Source organism: Limanda limanda, chromosome 19, assembly GCF_963576545.1.
Source record: "Limanda limanda chromosome 19, fLimLim1.1, whole genome shotgun sequence".
NCBI lineage: Eukaryota > Metazoa > Chordata > Actinopteri > Pleuronectiformes > Pleuronectidae > Limanda > Limanda limanda.
Genome location: NC_083654.1, coordinates 12815339 through 12843235, shown reverse-complemented (window position 1 = coordinate 12843235; position 27897 = coordinate 12815339). Strand labels below are relative to the sequence as shown.

At 43.0% G+C, this 27897-nt stretch overlaps 2 protein-coding genes across 2 annotated transcripts; both read left to right on the top strand.

Annotated features, from left to right (window-relative positions):
- Positions 1 to 48: 48 nt before the first annotated feature.
- fam91a1 (family with sequence similarity 91 member A1) lies at positions 49 to 22742 on the top strand. The gene is made up of 24 exons (XM_061092661.1): positions 49 to 326; positions 2064 to 2148; positions 2892 to 3043; positions 4612 to 4669; positions 7498 to 7565; positions 7907 to 8020; positions 8549 to 8639; positions 10309 to 10371; positions 10574 to 10680; positions 10791 to 10829; positions 12650 to 12762; positions 13399 to 13508; positions 14007 to 14119; positions 14392 to 14478; positions 14655 to 14784; positions 16392 to 16540; positions 17150 to 17284; positions 18276 to 18389; positions 18598 to 18670; positions 19011 to 19157; positions 19585 to 19686; positions 19847 to 19970; positions 20088 to 20157; positions 20914 to 22742. Exons 1-24 carry the CDS (start codon positions 255 to 257, stop codon positions 21097 to 21099), a joined length of 2502 nt encoding a protein of 833 aa, XP_060948644.1. The 5' UTR covers positions 49 to 254; the 3' UTR covers positions 21100 to 22742.
- A 4072-nt stretch (positions 22743 to 26814) lies between these two features.
- lratd2a (LRAT domain containing 2a) lies at positions 26815 to 27646 on the top strand. Its single transcript, XM_061093347.1, has one exon. It carries the CDS (start codon positions 26815 to 26817, stop codon positions 27631 to 27633), a length of 819 nt encoding a protein of 272 aa, XP_060949330.1. The 3' UTR covers positions 27634 to 27646.
- The last annotated feature ends 251 nt before the right edge of the window (positions 27647 to 27897 follow it).

Here is a 27897-nt window from a genome sequence, read left to right as displayed (position 1 = left end):
GGAAGTGACGAATGTGGCCACGAGCGTGACGAACGGCTTGTTCGAAAATACAACAAGGAAGTGACCGTTTTCATTGTGGAGGAGAGAAAGATAACCCCCGGAGAACCCGTCTCGTCCTCGCACCGGGGGCTCGCTTCTCTCTCGCTCGTCGGGTGCCAGGCAGCGGACATCAAGGCACCGTGGACCCGCCCGGGAGCAAGTGTGTGTTCGTCTTCGGGACCGCGGCTCGTAGCCTGCTAGCTCGCTAGCTAGCGATGAACACGGACGTGGAATTCCACATCAGGCAGAACTACCCGTGGACCAAGCTCCCAGCTAACGTCAAACAGGTAGCGGGCTTTAACGGGGACGGGGGGGGTCCGGTGTGTGTGTCAGTGTCAGTGTCAGTGTGTGTGTATGTGTGTCTGTGTGTGTGTGTATGTGTGTGAACCTGTCAATGTCACACGACGCTCGCTCCTGCCTCTGCAGCGGTTTCTCAGCCGGAGCCATAACTCACCATCACTGTTTCCCTCAGGCTGCAACGCACACTGACGTCACACCCCAGGTCCACCTATGTGATTTATATTCTTTAACAGAGTGAATCGCTGCAGGCGGATCTGGACCCCTATTTGTGTTTGGGACAAATAAATAAATGTATCTTAGGAATCTCCTCTAGGAGATATAAACCCTTCATGGGGAAACATTGGGAATATTCCATTCAGCGGATCCCTGGAGCCACAAAAGATCTGCAAACCAGACTTTACAATTTGAATAATCAGGGTGACAACATTTACTGTACGGACAATTATGACAACAATATTTACAGTGGTTTCAACAACCAGGGTGACAACATGTTTACAACATGGACGATCAAGATGACAATATTCACAGAATAGACAATCACATCATGACAACATTTTAAGTTTTGACAATCAGGATGACAACATTAAAGATTGTGAACGTCCATTTTTTTGGGGGATTGGAGCTGGCGCCACATATTTCAACATGTGGATGTCACATGCACATAATGCAATCACTCCTCTGTGTGTGTGTGTGTGTGTGTGTGTGTGTGTGTGTGTGTGTGTGTGTGTGTGTGTGTGTGTGTGTGTGTGTGTGTGTGTGTGTGTGTGTGTGTGTGTGTGTGTGTGTGTGTGTGTGTGTTTTGCAATGTGGATGAATGGGAAGCATGATTAACTCATAGCAGTCTGCATAGATCCCTTGTCTCCTGAGTGAAACCTTGTGCCCTTATACCATCATGTGGAGAAGAGGAGGCGTGTACACATAGTAGATCTGTGTCCTCACCACAGCTGGATTACCAACCGCCCCCCCAAAAGAAAGTAGCCAAGTTGATACTTCCAGAATTACTGTGTGTCAGCAGTTTTTTGCTACTGTGATTTCCAGTTTTAAGGAATTCACCATGTTGCCAAGTTTTTCTCCCACACAGATTCTTACAGTGTTAAAGTCTGTATACCTCACCTCACTGTGTGGATATAATGAGGCCACTGATTGTTGCTGCACTAAAGACTGTATGTGTCTTTGTTTTTAGCTGCTTGATTTATTTGACTGATTAAAACATTAACCTTAGTAATTACAGTCACAAATATATCCAAACATATGAACTAATACGTTTGTATAGGTCAGTGATTGTGCATAGAGAAACTGTGTGAATCAGTCATGTCATGGCTGACACCTGATTTGCTGAAGTCTAGTAAAGTCCAGCCTATCAGACTGGTGCATCCTTATGAAAACAGTTTGGAAGCATTCACTGCTAAAGCACAACATCAACTGACACAGCCTGGAACCTAAGAAGGGGCCTGATTTGATCCCTGCCTTGTGTTCCTGTGACAAAATCTAGCTTTTGGCTGAGCTCGACCAATACATTTTTTTGGGGCTGATGTGAATATTAAAGGCAGTTAAAAAAAACGTTGTGTTAAAACCAGTTATGTGTTCGTTGCTTGTTTGGACACTGATGTAATAAACGTTACAGACGCTGTGGGAGGTAAAAGGGCCCAGTAGCTTGTTTTCTCTATTTATTTGCATCATATCAGAATAATCCAGTCACCTGTGTTGCTGTGTTTCTTCTGCAGAGTTTGGGGAACTCTCAGCGCGAGTATGAGAAGCATGTGCTGCTGTACAGCATCCGCAACCAGCTGCGATTCCGCAATAACCTAGGTAAGCAAGTGGGACCATCACACCAGGGCCAAACCTATTCTGTTTTATGACATGCTATGATTGGGTGTGAGATCGAACAAAACCTTCTGAATTGTATGCCTTTCAAATAAGACATATCAGGAACATTCATCAGTACTTAAAGGTTCAGTGTGTAAGATTTAGGTGTACGGGATCTATTGGTAGAAATTGAAAATGAAACTGGCCCTTTATATTTAAATACTTTATATATACATTGGCAGTGGGTCCTCTCTAAATAGGCCACCATGTTCTTTACAGTAGCCCAGACTGCACAAACTAAACACCTTTTGAGTTTTTATGACAACTGAAGGCTACCACAGGTTCTCTTTCTTGTCTGTAAGGGGAGGGAGAGGTGAGATGAGTTCAGCTGCAACATACAACTTCACCACTAGATGTCACTGAATTCTAAAGTCTGAACCTTTAACTCTTCTCTTGGTTCACTACTTGCCAATTGACTGACATTGACAACATTCCTAACCATACTTTTCTTCAATAATTGAGGAAGTGGTTATATTACAACTTAAATCCATGAACACGTTTGTGATAGTCTCTTAATAGATTTGCAATAATATCCACTTTATCCAATCAATTGTGCTATTGTTTTGTGTGACCTTCTGGGTCAATATTCCTGTCTTAACCAGAATTGATCTGGTATAAATATGTTATACTGTATGAACACTGAGCTCTGGCTGTGACACTGACTATTGTGTGTATTTCATGATCAGTGCGCCACGTGAGGAAGGATGAGCGCAAGTACTACGAGGAGCTCCTGAAGTACAGCCGTGACCACCTGATGCTGTACCCGTACCACCTGTCTGACATCATGGTCAAAGGCCTGCGAATCACTCCGTTCTCATATTACATAGGAATCATGGAGGTAAGGAGCTCATGCTGCATTGCAGAGCAGAACCGGGGGAGGGGACAATTCACGCGGTTATGCTTCTGCACTTTGTGATATTGTAGCCTCAGTGAGCAGGTTCTCACACACCTGAACATCTGTCGTTATGTACACAGTGTGTGAAAACCCTGGCTAATTTATTTCGTCTGACAATAACTGCTGATTTTCACAATTACATCTGCGCTGTCAGAACAATGAGCCGAATCTACTCAAAGCAACAGAGCAGGGATAGTTTTTGTGTAGCAGCAGAGATTTAATTGGTTTGGAAACATCCTGTCTCTGTTAATTTAAATCGAACAATGTCTTTAGTTTTTAAAATCCCTGGAAACACCTGATGGAAGTGTTTCAGGCAAAACAGGGGATCCAAGAAACTATTATAATAAGAAGGATGTGAGCTTTTTACAGCTCTGTGCTTTTGTGTGGAATGTATTCTTTGTTAAATCAACCATGGAAAAATACCACATTATATGCCAATCCTCAATAGATTTACGAAAATGTATATTTCTTGTGTAGCTGCACCATCACCTATACCATTGAACAGTCTGTATGTATAGAGAGGAACATGTCTTTATCCTCTGTTTGCCTGAGGGATTCATGCAATTCAAATTACAGTCTTAAGGGAAATGTTGTAATATGGCTCACAACACCGAGCCATAGTGTCAGTGTTTAATGCTGAATTTTCCCATGATGATGGTCTTGGCATGAGTCAGGCACTAGGTGTCAGTCAGCGTCTATTGATGATTCATGCACCAGCTCAGGGAGTCACACAAGTATGATCCCAGGTCAAACGCATACAGTGAAAATAATCTTTGCCGATTGTGCTGCAGTCACTTTGAGCTTTTCCTTTTTGACGATTCACTCTCACTGATGAAGCTCAGTCACATTCGGCCTCGCAGAGAACCAGTCTGCCAGGGACTGGGAGCCACTGGGTTCTCCTTGACGTCTGAATTGTACAATTACATTACAAAGACTGAGCCGACATTTTCACAGGAATACACCTGGAGTTTAGTAATTTGTTCTTTTACCTTAAATAAGCCAGGGATTGAACCACTGACCTGGTTAGTGGATGACCCCTGTGTACCTCCTGAACCCCCCCATATTTTGGTCGGATTAGTGTTAGCCTCTAATACATGCTGTGTGTTTGCAGATTCTAGTTTCCACCATCGATTGTTCCACATTTACTGCCTTTACTTCCCACTTCATAAAAACAGATGTTACCAATATGCTCCGTGTTCAATGTCTTTGCTCAAAAACAAATAAAGATAAAATATTCAGTCTTCAGCTCACTTTCGATTCACCCACTTTCCTGTTCATCCTGCTCAACTTGACTGAGCTGTAACTGTGGCCACCGCATTGCCAAGGGCTATGTCATATTCTTATAATCCATCTTAAGCACTTAATGAAAACGGGGAGCAGAAATTAGTATGGCAGCGCTGATCTGCTAATCCTGTTATTAATCAGAGGCAGGGGACATGGAAAGGGGAGAGGAGAAAATGAGTTTAATTCTTCTCTTCCTTGTCTCCTTTCTTTTTCTTTTGCACCTCCAGGATATTATGAACAGTGAGAAGAGTTACGACTCCTTGCCCAACTTCACTGCCGCAGACTGTGAGTTTCTCCTCCTTCTTATTTTGTCAATTTTCCCTCCTTCACCCCTTTAACTGTTGAAATTACTTTACTGGGGCTCTGTATACCTCCCACTCTAAACTGCCTCTGTGTCTCTGGTCTGTTTTCCACGTACTCCACATTTTGTAAAGGGTGTCAGTGTTCAAGGTGACGGAGAAGTCAGTGTGAAAGGTTGCAAACAGTTTGAATCAGGGTCAGCAGGTCAATCAAGAGGCATTTAAAACTTTAAATATCCTCATTATTTATTCGTCTTTGCTGTATTATTCAGACTGGGATTATCACTTCCTCCGCCCTGGCCCTTATAATCCAGAGCTGGAACAATAAAGTGACAGAAAATTAATGGGTAAATATTTTTTTTAATCAGTGAAGTCATTTTTTTGTTATTTTCAACTTCTCAATGTTTTGTTTCTGTTTTATGTCATTGCAAACTAAATGGCCTGGAAAACATTTGTTGGCGTCACCTTTAGGAAATTGTGCCTTGCATTAATTGGAGAAATAATTGGCGAATTAATAAGCTTATCTTATTTATTTATTTTCAGTTTTCCTAGCACAGAACATTTGAAAGATAAATGAAGCTCATCAAAATGTTTTTTAAGAAAATGGGCGATTGGCACCTGGATGCCAGCTTTTTGGCAGGTGTAGCATATTTTCTTTGTTTTTTTATACCTTTTTTGACAGATGCAGATGAGCTTTCAAGTGTTTTTGTTTTGGTGGTTTGTTTTTTAATTATTCAAAGTTTTAGTATTATTTTGTATTAGATAACAAACAAATCACACAAGGGTTTTGTTGTTCCGTGACATTCACTTTTTCATATCTCCTGACTAGCATACCTAATATACATAAATCATTTCTATCACCAAAACAGAGCCAAGCCAAGTGGTTTTTGAATGAGTTGATATGAAGCCCATTTCATACTAAAAATCTAAATTGCTTCTAAGACAACAAAGCTGTCACTTTTCTGATGTGTTACCGCATCAACGAGGATCTGTGTTTTTCGGAAATCATTCCAAAACCGAATTAAATTTAGGACAGGGTGCTGCTTTGAAAATATCAAAGATCTCATCCCACTGAGAAATGCACGCAGCTCAAATACAGAAACTGCGCCGTCAGGACTATTTTAACTTTGTGATCTTACAAGAAAACACATCCGCAGCCACACTTCAACCCTGACCCACAGGCTTTCAGGATTTTGTTGAAAGACCACACAGGAATCCTCTGAAAAAAGAATAAACCGACCAGGCAAAGAATATTTCCACCATTTTCTCTCTATGTACGCCACCGCCACTTCACCATCAGTCATTCGTCTGCAGCACATTAATTCCTATTCCAAACTACGCACAGTCTGACTCTGATGGAAAAGGTAGACTGTTGGAATCCATTTGCCATATTTCACTTATGCTCAGCTGCCTCTTCCCCCGTCTTAGTGACAAACTCAATTTCTGCAGCCACTCATTCTCCTGGCTGCGTGGCCTTGACTCACACTGACACTGTACTGCTCCCTACGGAGGGTCTGTGGCAGCCAAAGAGAGTCAGCTCATCTTGGTCATTGGATGAGAATCCTGCAACGCTGAGTATGGAGACCCCAATGCCGCCAGATAATCCAAGGGTTTTCACCACAGCAGGGCCCGAGGCTCCGATCTATATCGCCGCTTCAAATCCAGCCGGAGCATTTAAGTCTGACTTTGACCATCCGTTGGATTCATCTCAGCACTGACTGTAGTTTGCATTTACCATGCTACAGTAGCAGGATACAATCTGTGACCTGTGGTTTGTCTGGAAGTGCATCGCTCAGAAAACAGACCTGGTGTTGCTACAGAGGAGATAGAAACTGCATTAAGATGAGTTTTTAAAACCATAGGTATATCTTCTCACGGTTTCCAAACTGCGTCCGAGCTGTAGGTCAAGATGAGGGCAGCTGTACAATTGTTGGATTTTTCTACTGTCCACTTGACAGTAGAAAAATCCAGGGTTTGGTGCTGGTCTCTGAGTGCCTGCGTCCTGGCAGTGCAGGACCTTCATGCCGTAGAGACAGAAGGCTGTCAGCGGGCTGTCGGAGCCTGTGCTCAGAGGAGCCTCCCTCCTCTAATCTCCCTGGAGGAGCTTTGGAAGTGTGTCATGCAGAAGTGGGCGGATAGAGAGGCAGCGAAGCAGTGTGTGAGAGTGTGTTGCGTGGGTGGATATTTGTGTGTTGTGTTGTGTCTGTGTCTCGGTGAAACAGCAGGATACGCATGTAAGATTCTGCTGTGTTAGGAGGCTGAAATGAGAACGTCCCTTACTGGTACCAGCTTGCACTGGCAGCCGTCCCAGCACATTTTGCTCTGCCCCCTTCTGGTCCGTGTAGCACAGGCAGGAGGAGGTGACAAGGTGGGATTCACATACAGACTGTAAAACTTAAACTATGGCCCAGCATTTCCTCAGATTCAAAATATGCATGCACACACTCTATTATAAGAGATCCCTGTGTATGTGTGTGTGTTAGTGACTAGATTAGTGTTGCTTACGTGCAGAATTTGGATGAGTCACTGTTACAGCTTCGTTGGCTGAGATTACTTCAAAATAAAGTTGGAAGTATCCAGAAAAACGAAACCTTGCTTCTGCTTGTAATTTTCTCTCCCACTTTTTTTTCCTTTGTAAACTCTCAGAGGCTTTAATTGAAAAAGGCCCAAGACACTTTTGTAGCTGCACTGCAGCCAGATTTATTTACTGGAGGGTGAATGTGCAGCCATTACAAGTTCACATTCAGTTACTGAGGCATGAGGTTTGAGTTTTACTGACTTTACAGAGGAACTGATTTTCCTGTTGTCGCACAGGTCTGCGGCTGCTTGGCATCGGGAGAAACCAGTACATTGACCTGATGAACCAGTGCAGGTCGTCCAAAGTAAGACACTTTTTCTAAAACTGACATAAATAACAAATAATTGTATCATTTATAGAAAGCAAACCTCCAACATCAGATGGATATATGGATTTCATGTCTCTTCTTACATAATAGACCTCGTTCATGTAGTGTAAAATGTTGTATATGATAAATCCAGTAGTTTTATAGCAACAAACTTCACCGCAATATTCAATGTAGGAAGCATACCATAATCATTGTGATATTAAGCATGTTCAAGCTCAAGCTATTTTTACAGATTGTCAGTGTTCAGGTTCATAGTTAAGGCTTTTATTTAATGATTCTTTGTGTAATAAAAATAACAATTCTGCTCTTCCGCTCAGAAATTCTTCCGCAGGAAATCAGCAAGGGACCTCTTGCCAGCCAAACCAGTAGAGATCTCTGTGGAGCCGTGGTGGGTTGCACAGACGGGCTACATCACCGAGGATGATATCAGGGTGAGTTAAAAACAGTATGAACTCTTTTTGACATGTTTGGATATTTTATTTAGAGGTACAAATTTGGGATTTGTAATATACCTGTTTGGTGAAAGGAGCGATAACAATATGAATCTCCTGTAAAATGATGTTTGTGATGTGAAATATATATTCAAGTGTAGTCATTATTTTTTTAATGGCCAAACCACTTAAGACTATTTTTATTCCTAGTCTCGCTCCCCTTTTACATTATGCACAGAACATGTGTAGCTGATTTATAAATTAAATGGGAGAATGAGTTTGCTGGTGATTTTTAACCTGGTGATTTCTAACCTGTTATCCACCAACTATTCATCCCATGATCCTGCTGCTGCATGTGACACTTGAATGAATATACATAGCATTCACGTTCCCATCAGTTCTTCCATAGGGACATTGAAATCTGCAAATCTATTTATTCACTGGAGGAGATTGTTGACTTCCATGGAAACGAGCCCACGTTCGCAGGCCTAATCTGATGTTGTGTCTTTATTCTGCATTTTATTACAGATCTGTTCTCCATCTGAGAAGAAAGCAATCGATAAGATGATAGATGCTGGTCCTCAGCTGGCTGGGTCGATGGAGTTCAACGTAGTGTTAAGTGAGTGTCTGTCACATGTTGGTACGACTTTATCGGCATACACTCGCTACAAAGATATGATAAATGACTACATTCAGCTTATTATGCTAATATCTACTGCTCAAATAGTGTATTTGGGCATGAATTGCCAAACATTAATCTATGTAAATTCAGTGCATTTGGTTTTCAAATTCTTAGTTTTGGATCGTGATTCTTTGTTTTTATTTGACACCATTTATAAGAAGGCAATGGTCAAATTTAATGCAACAGTTATTTTGTATTTCTAGCATTTTGTCCCTCCACCTGCATACATGTCAATATGGGTGGAATTTGAAGCCTTTTCACTATTAAACAGTTGAGCACACACACAGTTGCTCACAGTATTCTTGCAGCTGCCAGGTGTTGAGGTGTTGAATGCCCTATGAACATGCACGCAGCACGGTGCCGTGAGCACCCCATGCACACTGAGGGCAGGTGTGCTTGCTGAGAACTGTTGACTTGTCATGGCAACGTTCACAGCAAAGCACTGTCTACCCATGTCATGGCTGAACTGTGGCTGCCTCCAGTGGATGGTAAAATGGTTGGAAAAAGGTCACAGACACAGTGGTGCAATGAGCACTGCACACACCTGGACAATGAAGCAACAACACAGCTCATTTAGTTTATTTTATGTTATGAAGAGGAGTGTGAAAACATTTAAGATCGTAATTAAACTGTAGTGAGAACAATTTGACTGGCTGACTGTCTTGGTAATGATTTGGAAGCACTGAGTACAACACCATCAGTAAATAAGAAACACTCCCGTCTACACTGACTTTAAATCAGCAAATGAATTGTTTTGCATCTCAGATGTCCAACTCCTTATTTATTAATAAGGCATGAGAACAACAACATGACACATAATATTCCATTTCCCAAATGTGATTGGACCAGTGTGTTGTTGAATTATGTCCGGCTCAAAAGTATTTCTTTGAAACAGCATTTTTAGATCTACCTTTTAGGATATTAGATATCTTACCTGGTCATGTGAGGAAAAGCACAGGGTTGCTCAGTAACATTAACAATGGCTCCCTCCATTCTATTAAGTGTTCCAGTGAGACAGTGCACCTATACAGTGAACTGTCAAATGTTTGCAGTGACAAGATAAACTGGATATATTTACTTTTAAAACATTGAAATAAGGGGTGAGGATCATAAAATGAAAAAAGTTGAGGACTTTATTCATCTTGAGTTCCACTGGTACCAAAACATTTGAAATAAGTACACAGCCGTCTTTGTTAGCCGACATGAGAACCAGGAGGCAGATACTGAGGTTGCAGTGAAAGGTCTTTCGTCCGTGTGCTGCTGTGAATGTAAAAGATGAAGCACAGGGACTGAAGTTGTGTCCGTGCAGTTAAAATGTTAATTAGTGAACAGTTTGACAGTGATGAGCGTCTGCCACTGGGGTGTTGGTGACACAGTGAGAATGCAATTAAAAACCAGGGATGCAATACAAGTAGCTGTTTCAATTAGATTTTAGCTTTTACTCTGCTCATGAATTCACAATTTTCTCTTCTCTTCTGCTCAGAAAAAGTTCAGTATCCAAGTAGTTTATATTGTAAGATTAGTTTTTCTCTACAACAACAACGATCTTACTTAAAAGAAGCAGTTATTTTGACTGGGTTAATGTTTATTTCTTCTTTTATTGCAGGCTTGTACAACCGGGGCTACATCTACTTGGATGTTCCCATATCTGACGACAGTTGTATTTCAGGTACGTGTGCGTTGTGTGTTTAAACATGCTTTTATTATCCTTTCTGAGTAATTAACTTGACTTAACACTGTATGCAATTAAATTACAACTGTTGGAACATAAGCGAACATTGTGCTTAATTGACTTGACTAAAATTGACATTACAGACACTATTCAACAGAAAATTGAAAGTGTAAAAAAATTGTTTTCATGTTTTTTTCAGTGCCCCCACTTGAAGGCTTCGTCATGAACCGTGTCCAAGGCGATTACTTTGAAACGCTTCTCTACAAAATCTTTGTGTCGATTGATGAGCAGACAAACGTATCAGAGGTGGGTTTTTAGAAACCTGTTTCCTTGCTGTGCACATTGAATGTGATATGACTATGTGTCTTCATTCACCAACCTTTCAACCAAGTCTTATTTGTTTCTCTCCCTCTCAGCTGGCAAACGTGTTGGAGATTGACTTGGATCTAGTGAAGGTATTTCACCACTTGCTGCAGAACATGAATCCTATTGTGATGTATGGAGTGAAACGGTTGATCTGAACTTATGTATATATACTTAATAGGGCCTTACTCTATGAGCAAAGCAGGGGTATTGTGCAGCTGAGCAAGTAGATATACTTGCAAGATTTGGCTCTTCCATACTGATTACATATACACATATACTGTACTACACCTAAGAGGTAGACTGTGACACTCATGCACACAGACACAAACACACACACAGAGTTTCAGATTAGATCCATTATTATTCCCCATGACTCCGTCAGAGCCCCATTCCAGTTGAATTGGTGCTTGAGTCTGACCCAGTTTTCCCCAGCTTCCTATTCACTCTGTGTGAGACTCTGAGCCAAACTCTGTCTCAGTGTCATGACCTCCAGTGGGAAGAGCCTGTCCCTCGGTCTCATCTCATTACCGCCACTAAAAAGCAGCACTTCAGAGGCAGAAGTGGTTGAAGGCAGCGGTGGCAGCGGTTCAACAGTACCAGCGTTATAACTTTAGAGATAATGTAGATGTCTCCTTTTTGTCCAACTTTTCCCATCTTGACTCAAGTTTAGCTTTCTGTTTTATGAAGACTACCTCGTGGTCCGAGTCACTTTAGAGCAAGCATCCTGGAAGTGCTTCTTTTGATGGTTAAGAGTTGACTTTAGCTTCAACAAGGTGTAGAAAGCAATCAAGTCCACAACACTTGACTGTAGTATCCTTTTCAGTCTGAATAAGGGATTTAATAGCAGGGCAAGTTAATGAATGTGCAGACAGTATTAAGGTAGTAATGAAAAAACGTAGCCAACAGTTAAGTAGAAAGTACACAGCGCTACCTTTATCCTAACTTTTTAAACAGTTTGATTCACCAGACAAAAGAGAGATTAGTTGTTATTGCTGTGGGTTCAGTGAGCACAGCCCAAGAGTAGAGTGGAGAAGAGTTTTCAGGTTTTTTAAAATTCTCTTTTAGACTTGATATCAGCATCATCTGATACAGAAAGAATATTGTTATAACGAGCAAAGCAGTTACTTTTCTTTTGACTACATAACCTTCGATCATCCTTCACATTGTGTGAAATAGTTTTCGAATAGCGTTGACCATTTTCTGAAAACGTCTTGATTGTGGATTGAAATTCTTGCAGTTTCTTTGCAGTGTAAACTGGTGAAACTGTTGTTGAATAAAACTTGCAGTCAGAAACACCTTAACACTTTGGTTTTAAGAAAGTGAAAACAAAGATGTCAAGGTAAGAGTGTGGATGCTCGCCCCAGATCCAGACAGCCTTTAATAAGGGCAGACATCCGGTTAGGGTTTGGTTCAAACCCAAAAAACGAATCCCTGAAGGGTTTGGGTGGGGCTCAGTCAGGTTTGGACAGAAAACTGCTGCCAGAGCCGCACTCTAAAACGTCAGGTATACAGAAAGATAAACTGCAGCAGGTTGGAGCTCTGTAGCAGAATATTAGTCAGAAATATAACTAAAGGTTTTGTTCTTATATTCTATGAATGAAAGTGCTGCACTCAATTTAGAGTCCGTGTTATAGTGGCAATCATGTAGAAAGAAGGAGAGAGATAAAATTACCCCTTTTTACAACAACCTTTCACTTTAAGTGCAGCAATAGTCCTTCTCCGGTTCTTTTTTTAAATTCTAACTATTGTCCGTTCCCACCCCAAAAAAAAAAAACTCATTCAAGGGGTAAAAGTTCAGGATGGTCCCAGGTTTATGATGTATGATGTGAAAAGGTACCTGGCTAATGGTGTCTCATGTTTGTCGTGGCATCAAATGTCCCCTGACTTTGTGTCTGCTTTGTTTGGTTAGAACGCCGTGTCCATGTACTGTCGCCTCGGCTTCGCTGTGAAGAAAGGTCACGTGATCAGCCCCGAGCAGCTCAACCCCACCTGGAAGAACGCTCCCTGTGTCAACAGACTCAAGTATGTGCATCCACCTGTCATTTACACTGAACAATCCATTAGCAAATGTGATGACATAATTTCTTCCATGGTTACACCAGACCTGGAAGCTGCATTTTCATTTGAAGAGTGAGGGATGGTTGCAGAGTTTTACAAAATTGTGTTTACGCTGGAATAATTGTAAAGCCCCAAAGGAAAACCATATTTTTTACGTCATCGTCGTTGTAATGAAAGAACAATTGGATGTATGTGAGGATTATTACATTTTATCTGGTCAAAAGCTCTAATCCAATTTCATGCTAAGGATTTGAGAATCTACTTTCTGCATCCATGTTGTAAATCCTTGTCTTTATCTAAATATAACATACATGTCTAAAAATTTAAAAGATGTAAAGCAACTTTTTGGTGAGGGGCTGATGATTTAGGTGCAAAAATCCCTGATGTATTTGATTTACTCTGCATCTATTATCTATATTGCTTATCCTTTGAGGGGGGTGGGGGGCTAGAGCCAGTCCCAGCTGACATTGGGCATGAGGCAGGTTACTCCTGAGACAGGTTGCCTGTTCTTCGCTGGGCTGACATACAGAGACAAGAAAACCATCTTGCTTGGACAAAACCAAAGTTTAATATACCGATGTGTTGTGTCCTTCGTGATAGGAGCACCATGGACCCTCAGAAGATGCTCTTGTCCTGGGAGCAGGGAAGTCCTGTCATGGAGGGAGGCTCCTCTGCCACCGACACCGACACCACCAGCCTGGAAGACCAAGGTCTGACTACACACCTGGAGACAAACACACACACACACAGTCTTCCAAGCACATTCACCAATGTATGCCACTAAATACACAAGCTGATGAATGCACACAAAGCCCTTTCTGAATGTTGTTTGAGAAAGTTTGAAGCAGCCGTGCTAATTAATCCCTGTGAAATCCCGGTCATGCTCCTGAAAGCCATTCTCACATTAAAAGGTGTTTGTGTAAAACAGGTCTAATTTCTTGTTTAATTTGAATTTGCATGTTAAACTGATGTTATGAAGGTGTCCTGTTCATCATCTACATATATATATACGTTAATTATCAATTTGATGTAATCTATCGGAGAACGAGACAGACTATGGTCCTTGTAAACACATTTCATTCTCAGAAAATCAGGAGCTTACGTCCTCAGTCTGAGAGGGATAACAACCGTGAAGTTATGCTATTACATGCACTAATCTTACTGCACATAGTTATTAGTCTTGTAATGCGTCGTGTTCGTCTCTGCAGCGGACACAGCCAGCGTTAGCAGCCTGAGCATCCCAGCCGCACCCACCAAGAGGATTGCCTTCCTCTTTGACTCCACCCTCACAGCCTTCCTCATGATGGGCAACCTGTCTCCGGTGAGTAAATGGATTTGAACTTAAAAACACATCCTCTCAGACACTAGCAATGTTTGATGTGTTTTGGGGCAGATCCAGGATTTTTTCCTCCAAATGGGCAGAAATGTTTCTTTTCCCAGGAGAATAATTCATAGATCTTGATAAAATGATCTTTGAGTTTTGTTCAAATTACTGTGGCTTGATTGGATTCAAGATTACTGTTTGGGCTTAGCGGATGTATGTGCTCCACTGTGTGTCATTCTAGTTTAATTGTGTGTTTGTCTTTGTATTAGAACCTGAAGAGTCATGCGGTGACCATGTTTGAGGTTGGTAAGCTGTCTGATGAGACTCTGGACAGCTTCCTGGCTGAGCTGGAGAAGGTGAGATGATCACTCAAAATGAAGAAAATATATTTGCATTTTTACAGGGGAGCTTTTGTCAGAGCCACATCTGACAAATTTGGTTTAGCAAATAATTTAGTCCTTCATGTATAATGTACACATAAACTGTAAACACACTGACACTCTATCGTCTCTGGTGGTTTGTATGTCTCCAGGTGGAGAGCACAGCAGAGGGCGAGGCTCAGCGTTACTTTGACCACGCTCTGACCCTGAAAAACACCATCCTCTTCCTGCGCTACAACAAAGAACTCACTCAGGACCAAGGACCTGATATCCCAAATATAGGTAACCAGTCAGTTACACACTATTTTTCAATCCCTTTATTGGGTACCACATGCAAGACCTAAACCTCATACACCTGTACATGTCTATACATGTGCTAAATTGTCATCTTGCAGGCCAGATTTAGTTTTGTGTATCATTTCAGGAGCTAATGTTAAAGTCCTGGTTTTAAGATCTCACCCTCTGAGCTCCAACAGCAAGCTTACAAAATAGAGGTTAGTTTTCTGCCAAAGGAAAACATGAACTTTAATTAAAATGCAGGGAACATCTAGTTATGGATGATTTTAAAATCACTTTCAAGTCTGCACAAAGAAATCAAAGTGAGATTTAACAAAGTGATATTTAAGGTGAAAGCCGGCTATAGTCATTCTACTGAACCACAACCACAGCAAACAACTTCTCTAAATGTCTCCGATTCAACTAACTAACCTTGTTCCCTACTCATAGAAAAATCATAACAAATGAAGTGTCTATGTTGTGGATCAGGTTAGGAACAACAAAGACGAGGTGTGTCTTTTGTCTTTGTCTGTTTCGCATGTGTCTGGACAGTCGTATTTGGACGTGGATCTGGATGCAGAGGCATAGCATGAATCCACAGTGAAGCTGTGTTGTTCCACTTGTGTCTCTAGATGGCGCAGCAGAGAGTTGAGTTCTCCAATGACAACAGAGCAAATACCCGAGTTGCCATGTAGCGGCCATTGTGGCACCAGATGCTGTTTGTTTGGTTTGGCAGTGTGCCTCGTTCCTGATTGTCTTATCTCTCCGTCGTCCTCAGCTGCTGCTCCAGACTTCTGCTGAGGAGGGAGCACAGCTAAAGTCAGCCCCTGATGGAAAAGAGTCTAGCGATGATTGCTCATTTAGGACGAAAGGAAAATTTATCGTAAACATCAGATCAGACTCTTCACCACCGTATTAGAAAGTCAAATTGAGATTACAACATAGCTAGAGAGCATATCTCTAAAACCGTCACTCTTATTATAGTGCTAATGATGCTCTGTGATGTTTGTAATGGATGTAAATTACTAAACATTCAAACCGGGGTTTATCAGTATGAAGCAGCCGTCCAGTCACATCCTTTTTTCAGAAACTGTTTCTCTCCGTGTTGTTAAATAAACGTAACAGCCCCAGTCGTGACCTTTTTGGCCGGGCTGTGAAACTCCACTCTGGTAATAATTTATCTCTTAATTATCACTATCAACAATTCACAGACACTTTTTTCCTCTAAAGTTTCGACCCACTATCAGAGACAAGTGATGATTATTGAATCCAAGAAAGAGTTCTTTGACATTTGTGTTTTTTGAGAGGTCGTGCTTCACAAGTCAAGTTGAAGAGAACACTCATCTTAACACCATGGCTAAAAAGAAAGATACAAATGATATTGATGCATCCACACTTGGCATCAGTCATCACTGTCTCTTTATTTAAAGTAATTAAGAAACAATAAGTTGAAGAAGTTTAATATTTGGTGAAACACGGTTATTTGCTTTCTTTCCAATAGTTGGATGAAACAATGACACCACTCTCAGTTATGTCTTAACTTAACTTGCACTTTTCCGCCTGTTCTGTATCGACCGTGTGACTCTCCCTGTTTCTTTATTTCCCTCCACTAGGTTTCCCCTTGGATATGTTGCGCTGTGAGAGTCTTCTGGGTCTGGACCAGGCCACCTGCAGCCGCGTCCTCAACAAGAACTACAAGCTGCTGGTGTCGATGGCGCCGCTCAGCAACGAGATCCGACCCATCAGCAGCTGCACGCCTCAGGTATGACGCTGCTGTATGTGGCATGCTGGAATATTGAATCAAATGTTGTGTGTGTTTTTGTGAAAAGACATGAGAGTGCTCTGTGTGTTCTCTGTGGTTGTATTTGCCCTCTCGCTGTGTACAGACTTGTGTGTCCGTAGTGATTTGCGGCTCTGAGTGTGTGTGTTCTTTGTGATTGCTCAGCCTGCAGTCGTCCCAACAACAATAACTACACAAAGAGAGTGGGAGACAGGAGAGGGGAGGGGAGGGGAGGGAGAGACAAGGCTCATGAGTAATTCCTCTGCCTGGCCAGACTCCAGATTTCTGGCTGAGCTCTGAGAGACTGAGGGAAAGAAGTTAAACTCTTGTTGTGCCATTCACGCTGCTGATTATTCTCCGCTGCTGGGACCTGGTGAAGTGGAATTGAGTGAATTCCTATTTGTTTTCTGCTCACATCTCAAAATAGCAGCTTCAATTTCTGCCTTTCAAACAGGAGAAAAACAGAAGTATTTATTCCTCTTTTCCGTTGTTGCTTTTTGTTCATGTGAGGACGTGAACATATACTGTACAGGCATTAGTTCTGCTTCAATACGTGTGTGTGTGTGTGTGTGTGTTTGTTTTTCCCTGCAGCACATTGGCCCGGCCATCCCCGAGGTGAGCTCCATCTGGTTCAAGCTGTATCTGTACCATGTGACCGGCCAGGGCCCCCCGTCTCTACTGCTCTCCAAAGGCTCCAGGCTCCGCAAACTGCCAGACATATTCCAGGTTAGCACAAACTAATAATTAATCGGGTGGGTAGCTGGGAATATGTGTAGGTAATATACAGATGAATAAGTAAATGTGAGCTGATACCGATAAAAGCAAAAGAAACGTCTGTGAAGTCAAATAAGAAAAACAATGCACCTGATAAACTCTGGTTCTGTAGAGTGTAGGGGTGATTTTTCATTATCTTTGCCCTTCATCTCCTGCCATATCGAAATTTGACTTTGCCGCTTCAGTAAGAGAAACAGGTGATCTCAACACTCTAGGTAAAACTTGAGGCTTAGGGTTAGGGAGTCAACGTCAGACGTGCTCTGCGTCTTCCTCCTCCGAGGCTTCCCAGTGTTCTTGAAATTTTTCTAAGTGGAACAAAAGTGTATTAGATGTGGTGAATTCTCGGGGTAGGACAGGTAATATCATGCAAATGGGTCACTAAATTGAAACATAGCAGCAGGTTTTCCTTTGACTTGTTTCTAACTTTCATTTTATTCATTTGCTGACCCTGACTGTTAAAAAAACGGACCACTTCTTTTCTCCCTCACTTTCACGGCAGCTCTTTACAAAAATTTAATATAGATAGGATTTGTATGGAACTTGATAAATGTTTACGTCTTTGTGGAACAGGGAGGTACAGAACCATGTTGTCATACCTGTGTGACTAATCCTCCTCCTTTTTGCTGTTAACTTTGTATTCTGAGGTTTGTGAAAATGATCATATTAAACTAGATTGGCTCTCAGCAGAGCACATATCTCCACCAACACCCAACAACCCCCTTCAATTGAATCCAGCTCCATACATTATTCCCTGAGTAATAGGTGGAAATGTCAAATAATACATTATCTAGCCATCGTAGAGAAAGTAATTTAAAACATTCCTGGATCTGCCCCCTGATCCACGGCAAGATTTAATAAGTTCTTTCTTGACCCATGTCTCATGCTCCCACTATGTTTTGTGGAAATCTGTTTTGTAATTATTGCAAATTCCTGCTCTGTCCAGTCCTACGACAGGTTGTTGATCACTTCCTGGGGTCACGACCCGGGAGTCGTCCCGACATCTAATGTGCTAACCATGCTCAATGACGCCCTCACACACTCTGCTGTTCTCATCCAGGTAAACACAAGCAGACAAGCTTCCTTTTTCTATGAGGGGATATTTTATTATCTTAATTATTATAATTAAGGTTTTTTTTTGTATTTTTATTTTAGTTTTAACTTGGGAAAATGTGAAGCATATAATGTGTGTTTAGCCATGTTTTGTATTTGTATATTGTTGCTTTGTCAACACAATAAGTGTGTGTGTGTTTGTGTGTAACCCTCAGGGCCATGGTATGCATGGCCATGGAGAAACTGTCCACATTCCTTTCCCCTTCGATGAGGAGGATCTGAAGGGAGGTAAGAGAATCTGTAAACTTCTCTGATAATTGACATTACACATGTAATGCTAATACCAGGTTCATATTATGCTAACTCTATGATTAAGGATCATTCAATCAATAAAGACAAATTTGCGTTAGACCGTAGTGTAAGATTCAAAATTATTTTTATTTTTTAAGCAAATACAAATTCAAGAAGTAAAAACAATGACAGCTGAATATGGAACCTTGAATTTGCAGTTTGTGTCATTCAAACTGCCACAGCAAATAAATAAAAATGTTGTACAGTGCAGCAGATTGTTCTATCTTTGGAGTCGTGTGCTTGAGCGCTGTTGTCTCTCTCTCTCCCCCCCGTGCAGACTTCACCTACTCCAACATGTGTGTGCACAAAGCGCTGCAGAAGCTGAAGGAGCAGGTGGACTTGAAGCACCAGTGCGGCTACATCACCATGCTCAACTCCAACAACAGGCACCGTCGCCGGACCAGCGAAAGCAATGAGTGCCGAGGTGGGGGGAGCCAAGACAAACACTTAGTTTCACTGTGTGCGTGTGCGTGTGTCTGTGTGTTGGGGAGCTTTTTACAGACGAGACTTATAGTTGAATTAGTAACAATGACCTTGCCTCTCATGGCCAATGGCACTGATGGTGCAAATTGGATAAAGATTGCTCACAGTCCAGTTTAATTACGCTGCTTGTCTGCATAATTGTGCCTCTTTGTTGTGATGGCCTTCGCTAATGGGCGCGGATCGAACCCTCTCAGCTTTTACCTGGAGGTGCACGGATTTAATCCTGTTTACACAAGGGACCAAAGATTTTGTTTAACTTAGGTCTTTATGTATAGTTCAGCAATAGTCAAGCAAATATTTAATCAAGAAAATGGAAATAATTGAACTGTGAAACAACATTTCAACGAGATTTGTTGCCTTTCTTCAAGGAGATACACATCTGGGTGGAGGTCTGGACACTAATGGCAGCACTGAGTCTTTTGAACTGGTGACAGAGGAGAACAACGGTGAAGGCAAAGTGAAACCCGAAGGTAGGTTTATCTTTTCTGGTTCCTTTATTTGTACGAGTATCTGGTGTTCAAGAGTTGAAAGCAGTTGTAGATAAGCCAGAGAGTCAGGTCAAGTCGGCTTCAAAACCATCATATAATCATGTTAATTATGTCACTCCCCTCGGCCTGGTTTTTCTTTCAGCCGTTTCCTGTGAAGACGAGTGGGTCCCTCTCGAGCTGTGCTTCGGCATGCCCCTCTTCAGCTCCGAGCTCAACCGCAAAGTGTGTCGGAAGATCGCCTCGCACAAACTCTGCAGCAGCGAAAGGTGAAACAGCAAGAACACCCGGCATCCGCACAAACGCAACTTTTGTTTAAAACACAGAGAGAAGTGTAACGAGTTGTTGTAGCTGTGCGAGACTTTCAGACTTTGTTGTATTTTCAGCCTTCAAGAGCTTCTCCTCTCCAGCCGAAAGCTGTCGCTGAAGGTGCTGAACTTTGTTCAGTCGCACCAGGTAAAAACACTCGGCTGCCTCTTCAGGTTCCCACTTGAGAATACTCACAGAAGAAAAGAGATAAACAGTTTCCAGAGAATATCAGGACTCGGGGATTCAATTGTACAAATGGAGTTTGATAGATTATATCCTGATTAATGACTGATGAACAATTTATGAATTTATTTAACAGATTGATGGTTTAATCTGGTTTAAACACAACAATGTGTACAGTTCAGATGCTGTATCATAAAAGCTTTGTTTTGAATCGTATCAGTCAATTAACAGTCAGTCTATAACAGTCGTGGTCATCTTAGTAAACTTGTCTTTAAGATGTAGATAAACATAGCAAGTGAAGGGATTTTATTTTACTTGTTTTAGTTAAATTTTATTGAAAGGTGAGATAGAAACCATTAAACTCTATCATAATATAGTGTATATGTTATACGTAGTGTCATAGTGTGTACGTGTGTGTGTCAGTCTGTCAACCTGTGAGGTTTAGTCAGGATGAAGAGAAGGGGGAGGGAAGATATTAAGCATAAAATTAAGATTATTTAGTTTCTGTATTATTGAACATTTTAATTATTAAAACAAGAGGAATATGGTAAATATGTACTTTCAGTTGTTTTCAGTCTGTCACACAAATGACGACTGTTGAACAAATCAGACGGGAGCTGGTTCATGTAGCCTCTCCTGACTCTTGTCTCCTCCTCGTGCCCCATGTCGTCCTCTCTCTGCCTGTTGTGCTGACCTGTGACATTTACCCTGTGACCGCAGGAAGGCAGCCAGCCCTCCGACCTGGACAGCGGCGTGTCGAACCCTCTCAGCCAACCCCCGCCCGAGTCTGGCGTCCCCCTGCCCGCCCTCAATCTATTCTTCAAGGACGGCCAGCTGAGGGAGTGGAGTGGGCGGGGCCCTCCGGCTCTGGACATCTCAGCCCTGCAGAAGGACCAACCCACATAAACCCAACCCCTCCGGCACACATCCCCAAAACTTCCAGATTTGGCCACGAGGGGGGAAAAAAGCAAAGCGCCGCCCTCTCTCTTGAAGCGTCATGTCTCATCGAGGAGATCCAAACCCTTCACATCCGATCACGAGGAAACAATCAGTCATGAACTTATTCCTCTTGTCCATCAGTATCAGTCATGGGGAAATCTGCCCTGCCAGCACTTTTTCCATTTAGGACGAATCCGACACTAGTTTGAGCCCTCCCCTCTCTCTGCCCCCCCCCACCCCCCCCGTGATTCCTCGTATTCGTGGGCAGTGTTATCTGTTGGAGTGGTGCTATTATCACAGAATATAAAAACGATGCAGGTAGACGGCATATAACCTGGAAGACTGGAAAATTTGACTGGAAACACAAGCGCCGTTCTCTGCCGAACACCCCCCACCTCCCCTCCTCACCTCCCCCTCCCACCCTTTAATCGATGGATGTTTTTGTGATCCCATGGGAGCGGAGTGTCACGTGGTTATTATTGTATAGATGTTCTTATAAAACGACCCACAATATAAAACGATGAAGCGTTGGACCCCCATCAGGAACCATTTTGATGATATGCATATTTTAGTGTTCAGGTCTTCAGGAGGAGAGGGTGGAGAGTCACTTCCTCCCTGTGTCGTCCCATGTTAAGTGATCCGATGCATGATGCCGTTGCACAAGTCGTATGATGAAAAAAAACACTTTCCTCTTTATTTGTAATCAACATTGGGCATTTTTTTATTTGCACTGTGCAGGATTTCTCAAACCCTGTAGAAGTAGTTGTGTAAATTAATTTATTTTCTTTCTTTTTTTTATGTTTGATCCTTTGTAGTGTACACATGATTTTAGAGCTCATGTTTACCACCAGGAAGTATTTTCTTGTCTTGGGAACTCAGACTCGGGCATCAGAGAAATGACCAATAATTACTATATAATAATTTAGTTCTCATTTTTTTGTCCGTTATCATTTCACTTTCTCAGTGCAAAAGAACACCAAAGACCAATTTTTCTCTGTACAAAAGTTTTTTTTAACTTCTGTTTTGTCGCTCTTCTTATTTTGTTGCCTTATTACTGTCAGACAATTAGAACCTACCAGCTCCTGAGTCAAATCAGCCTTTTTGATTCCATTTTTTTTAATCATTATTATTTGCTTTCTTTAAATTTTACAGTGTTCAAATGATTTTGTGCATTTCATAGAGTGATTCAAACCAATCAAATCAATAAGATCAGGTCACAAACGACCAAACTTTGACGGATTAATTAACTGCACCTAATCTCCGAGGACGGGAACAGTCAGGTCTGTGTGTCTGACCCGGGACTGTTGTCTGCCAGTAGCTCTCGCTGGACGGCCTCCAGCTTTGTGTAGCGCTCTTGGCCGACCCGCCGCACTCTCCAAGGGATTCTGTGTACGCCATGTTTTGAAAAATGGGGTTTGTAGTGTAGAGAGGAGAAGGCAAGTTCCCTGTGAAGGCTGCTGCACACCCAGGGGAGGGAAATGCTAATGCTCTGCCCGGCCTCTCGGAGATGTGACGGCCCCCAAAAAAACTGTCTGAAGTCTTATCAGTGAAGAATATACACTACTTTTATTATTTCATTTCGAATGGTAACCCATTTTTTTTGGGGGGGGGGGGGGGAATGGAAGAATCTGCCCTCTGCAGTCGTTGACCCACTTGTGGTTGTTTCTAATGTGACGCTGAATAGAAAAAAAGAGACTTAACACGAGGTCCTGTTGAAGCATGATGACTGTGTAGAAACTGTTGTGTGTGTGTGTTGTGTATGCGTGTGTATTGTACACCTCACTCCCGGTGTGTTTTTACACACGCCCTACCTTTCACAATAAGAGTTTTCTCCCGGTCCTGCCTGTGTGTGATTTCATTGCAGTTACTTGGTCAACCCAGACATCCATCCTTCTCTCCCAGGTCTACATTCTCCAGAGTATTAAAAAAAAAATGCTAGTTTTATATGTCACTCTATATTTTAGGAATCTTAGTTGTAGCTTGTTTAATGGGACTATGAATATCATTGACTGAGATGATGCTCTTGTAATTAAATGGGGTAAAAAAAGAAAAGAAAGTGACATTCCTTCGACACGCCCTCCTCTTCCATTCTTCCTCCATCTCCTCCCACTCCACATACATGTTATTATTACAGATAAATATGTAAAAAGTATATGAAGATATGAATAAATATGTATTAAGAACAAACTTTTTCCTCCCTGACATTGACTTGCAGTGTTGTTCTTTTCTGATCTAAACTTCTGAAACTGTTCTTTCCCCTGTTGTTTATCACTGATTCACATCCCTATCGGCCCGGAGACGTAGCCAATCACATTACAGGATATTAGGCCATTAGATGTTTTCCCAGCCAGGTGGAACAGATGGTGTGCAAGACGCCGTGCTCTCTCCATCTGGCTCCAATTCACCTTTATCCTTCGATTCAAATGGACGCCGAGCTGATGAAAACAATGTCTGGTACTCGGGTGTGAGAAGCTTTGTAAAGTTCACGTTTTTGGGAGGGAGATCACGGGGTTGGCCTGTGGCTGGCTGTACCCCCTGCCCTAGCCCTGCCTAATTGCCAGTGTGTCCCAGGTCTCCATGCTCCAGTAATTCCCCGCAACTGAAATTTACACCGTGTCAAGAGGCAGAGGTGGGGGGGAGGTGGTGTGTGGTGAGGGTACCAGGGGCATACACTGGGTCACACCACCTGAGGATAACAAGCGGTCAAATGTGCTGCATGTCACCACTGTAACATTCGTTTCTCTCCCGACACCTTCTAACCGAACGCTGATATGAGATCTGCTCTTGGGAACGAGGTGTAACGCTGAATTCATTCTGCAGATTTGTCTTTTTTTTTCTCAACTCCCATTTGCATTGTCAAACTGGGACGGCTGTAAGGCTTCAGGCTGAAAGAGGAGCAATGCCGGGAATAGAAGAAAGTGAGAATAAAAGAGGGTGGCGCGCACACACACACACACACACACACACACACACACACACACACACACACACACACACACACACACACTCACACTCACACTCACACTCACACTCACACTCACACTCACACTCAGTACCATGCTTGAACTTGTGCCAAAGCTGATGAAAGGTCAGTGGATGGTGAAACTATTCAGGTCTCTTGCATCTTACTCCCTGCTGCTTTATCTTTTTTTTTTTTTTACATCGTTTCTATTGAAACTGAAAGCAGATAAATTTCCTTTGAATCATGTTGCACCTTTATCACATCAGTTCATGATGCTACACTAGCACTTTTATTCTGAAATAACCCTAAATAACACCTATAGACTCTCATCTGCAGAACCACAATAGACTGGATATGAAGATGGAGGACTCGTCACCTCTTCCTCCAACTATCCAGAAATTAAAAAAAAGCCTGGATATGAAGGCCACCATCTTGTGCACTTGGGGCCAGAGTCTGCAGATGGAGGGATGGACGTCCCTTCGATACATACACTTGACCAATCACGAGTCAGTCTCAGCTGTCAATCGTGACACTTCACCATATTTTCATATCATCAAATAACTAATAAAAACAAAACATATTAGAAAAATAACACTTATCCGATCAGTATGATAAGAACTACCTAAAATGACAAAAAACAACGATTGAAATATTGGACGTGCACTTTTTGGTATTGTCTATGTCCCATCTGCGACCATGGAGGAGGCAGAGTTCATGACCTATATTGTCAGCCAGTAGGGACCGATCAAGACAATTAGGGGAGGCGTCATGTTATCCATCTTCACGCAGCTCGTAAGAACCATTCAGCTAAAATAAGGTCACTGGTTCTGTCTTGACCTGGTAACCTGAATGAAGAGATCCGACTTGAACTCTGTGACCGACTGAATGTTACAAACCAGGGAAACTACTGTGTGGATTACACAAGGTAGATTCCACACAGTGTAAACCATGAGCTCAGTCTCTTAATTAACCTGATAGTCTTAAGGAGTGCTGCCCAGAGGCCTCCCGACTAATCTGCTGAGTCCAGTGTGTTAGCTGAGGCCCTTCTGCCCGCTGCTTCAACTCCTCGGAGAAGAAAGGGAGCACTGCTTCTGTGAAGACGTGTCCTCGATCATATCTGCAGCACTGGATGACTTTGCAGGTGTAATCAGTCCCTCCTGTGGGGACCCGGCTCAGCACTGGGGTCAAACTCAGGCTCAGCTAACAGAGATAGGTCTGTGTCTGCCTCACAGAGTTGAACATTTCAACCTTTCAAACATCCTCACACCCCTCAGGACAAGACAGTGGCTGCTGCAGTATGAGGCACTTTTGGGGCACACACAGTACTGGGCATGTTCCCCCTTAGAAAAAAGCCCATAACCAGGAGCGAGCCCGGGCCAGGCCACAAGCCAGTCCAAACATAATGAAGACGTTATGGTCCCTCCAGGAGGCGGAGACATAGCTAATGACTGCACAGCTTTAGTTCAATCAAGGACAGACAGGTGGTCACCACAGTAAAATACAGACAGATGTCAGACCACGAACCGTCCTGCACACTGAGCAGATTCACAACAGGAGCCACAGTCACCTACTAAACCCAGGATGGAGGTTTGTCTACTCAATGTTCTGTGTAACTACTACTTCTGTGAGTCTAAAATTAAATAGAAAAAAATAGAATATTCCCAACAGGAACCATGATGGAGATTGAAAGTACATTAAAACAAAATAAAATCAACAACAAAATAAATTTATAATAAATAAAAAACATCTTCAAAACAAAAGAATTAAAAAAACAAACAAAAAAGAAATACTATATATAGTCATTATTTATTCTCTCTCTTTCTCTTTCTCTCTCTCTCTCTCTGTCTTTCTCTCTCTATATATATGTATATTTGTATATATATTTATTTATGTATATGGACATTTTTATCTATTATTTGTTTTATTGATTTTATTCTGTATTTTATTATAATTTTATTATTACAGTCAAATTTTACTATAACATCTATAGTGTAATTTCATTGTATTCATTCATTATGTATATATTTTATGTAATTTATTTTATTTACTATCATATATTTAGAATACATGTATTTAGTTTATGGAACTATTAAGAAAGTGTCTTATTTCATTTCTGCACATGAACCAGTCAGAGGATAAGAAACCCTGACTCATCAGAAGAGTAAATAAAAAACACAGAATCTCAAACACTTGCTCCTGTGGCGATGAGGATGTTGAAAGTGCTGCCGAGGAAAATTACGCGCACTTCCGCTTTAGTGTGTGAGTGGCTGTGGCTGCGGAGCCTCGATCAGACGAACACCTTCACTCCACCAGGTCGGTGCTGCTCCGAGCTCCGGGAGAACCTCAGCTTCCTCCGGGCTGAACACGACCACGAACACGTCTCTGATACTGGAGGTTTGGATTCGAACTCCTTTGGGTTTTCTACGTGGAAGGCGGCGGTGGGACGTAACTTTACGCAGGAAGCGGCCGCGGAGTGAGCGAGGCGACACCTGCGGGACCCGGGCTGAGGACCAGTTCAATCTGCTGGAACCAGTTCAGTCTGCGGCCACCTGTTGATGGGGCAGCAGCTCGGAGACCGTCGGGAGTTTCTTATGCGTAATTTGGAGACGGAAGTTGGACAGAGCTGCGAGGCGGCGGATGGTGACTGGTGATGTTTGGTGACTGGTGACAACTCTCTGCCTCACATTACACCGGGCTGCCAGCAGGTGCTTGGCGGCGTCATGGGGAACCAGATGGACAAGCTGTCACATCTAAGTTACGCAGGAGTTCCCACGGTGGACCCGAACTCCGTGGACCCGGAGGAGGGTCCGCGCATCGGCGTCTCCTACATCTTCTCCGGGGACGACGACGAGCTGGAGGACGGCTGCGCGGCCGACGGCACCGTGAAGGAGCCGAAGCCGGAAGAGAAGCAGTACGACCGGGGGGACGAGGTGGAGTGCTCCGTGTACAACCGGGAGGAGTGCATCTACGACAAGAGCAGCCAGTGCGCCGCCGCCCTGGAGGTGCACTCCCCGGAGAACCTGCTCAACAAGTGCAAAGCGGGGGACCTGGTGGAGTTCGTGGCCGCGGGGCAGTACCCGCACTGGGCCGTGTACGTGGGCGACTTCCAGGTGGTGCACCTGCACAGAGCCGAGGTGAAGAACAGCTTCCTGACGGACGCGAGCCAGGGCAGGAGGTGCCGGGTCGCGAACGACTTCTACAGGTTCAAGGCGCTGGGCGCGGACATGGTGGTGCAGAACGCCATGGAGCAGGTGGGCCTGAAGGACCGGGAGCTGAGCTGGAGGAACCCGGAGTGCTTCGCTGCCTGGTGCCGGTTCGGCAAGCGGGAGTTCAAGATGGGCGGGGAGATCCGGATAGGCAAGCAGCCGTACAGACTGAAAATCCTCATGTCGGACAAACACTCGCATGTGCTGGAGTTCCAGAGTTTGGAGGACGTGGTGATGGAGAAGAGGAGGAACGACTACCTGGGCCGGAGGGCGGTGCAGCAGGAGCTGGCCTCGCACTTCAACACCGTCAACAGGGAGCCCGGAGCCGACTGATGCTGCTCATGCTTTCAGAACACAACTGCTTCCCCAGACCAGGGCCACTTCTGACCCCGGTGTGACCCCTCTGTGACCCCTTGGTGGCCTCCCTGGGGCCCAGACAAAATGGATATGAGCCTATAAAGTGGCCCACTTGTACAATAGCAAACAAGACTCAAATATCCCAAAACAAACATGGGCCTTTTTTGACAACTAAGGGGGGGCTCTTTGAAAGGTGTAAATCTGGATGTGGCCCCATGTGGTGACTGGTGAATACGGACC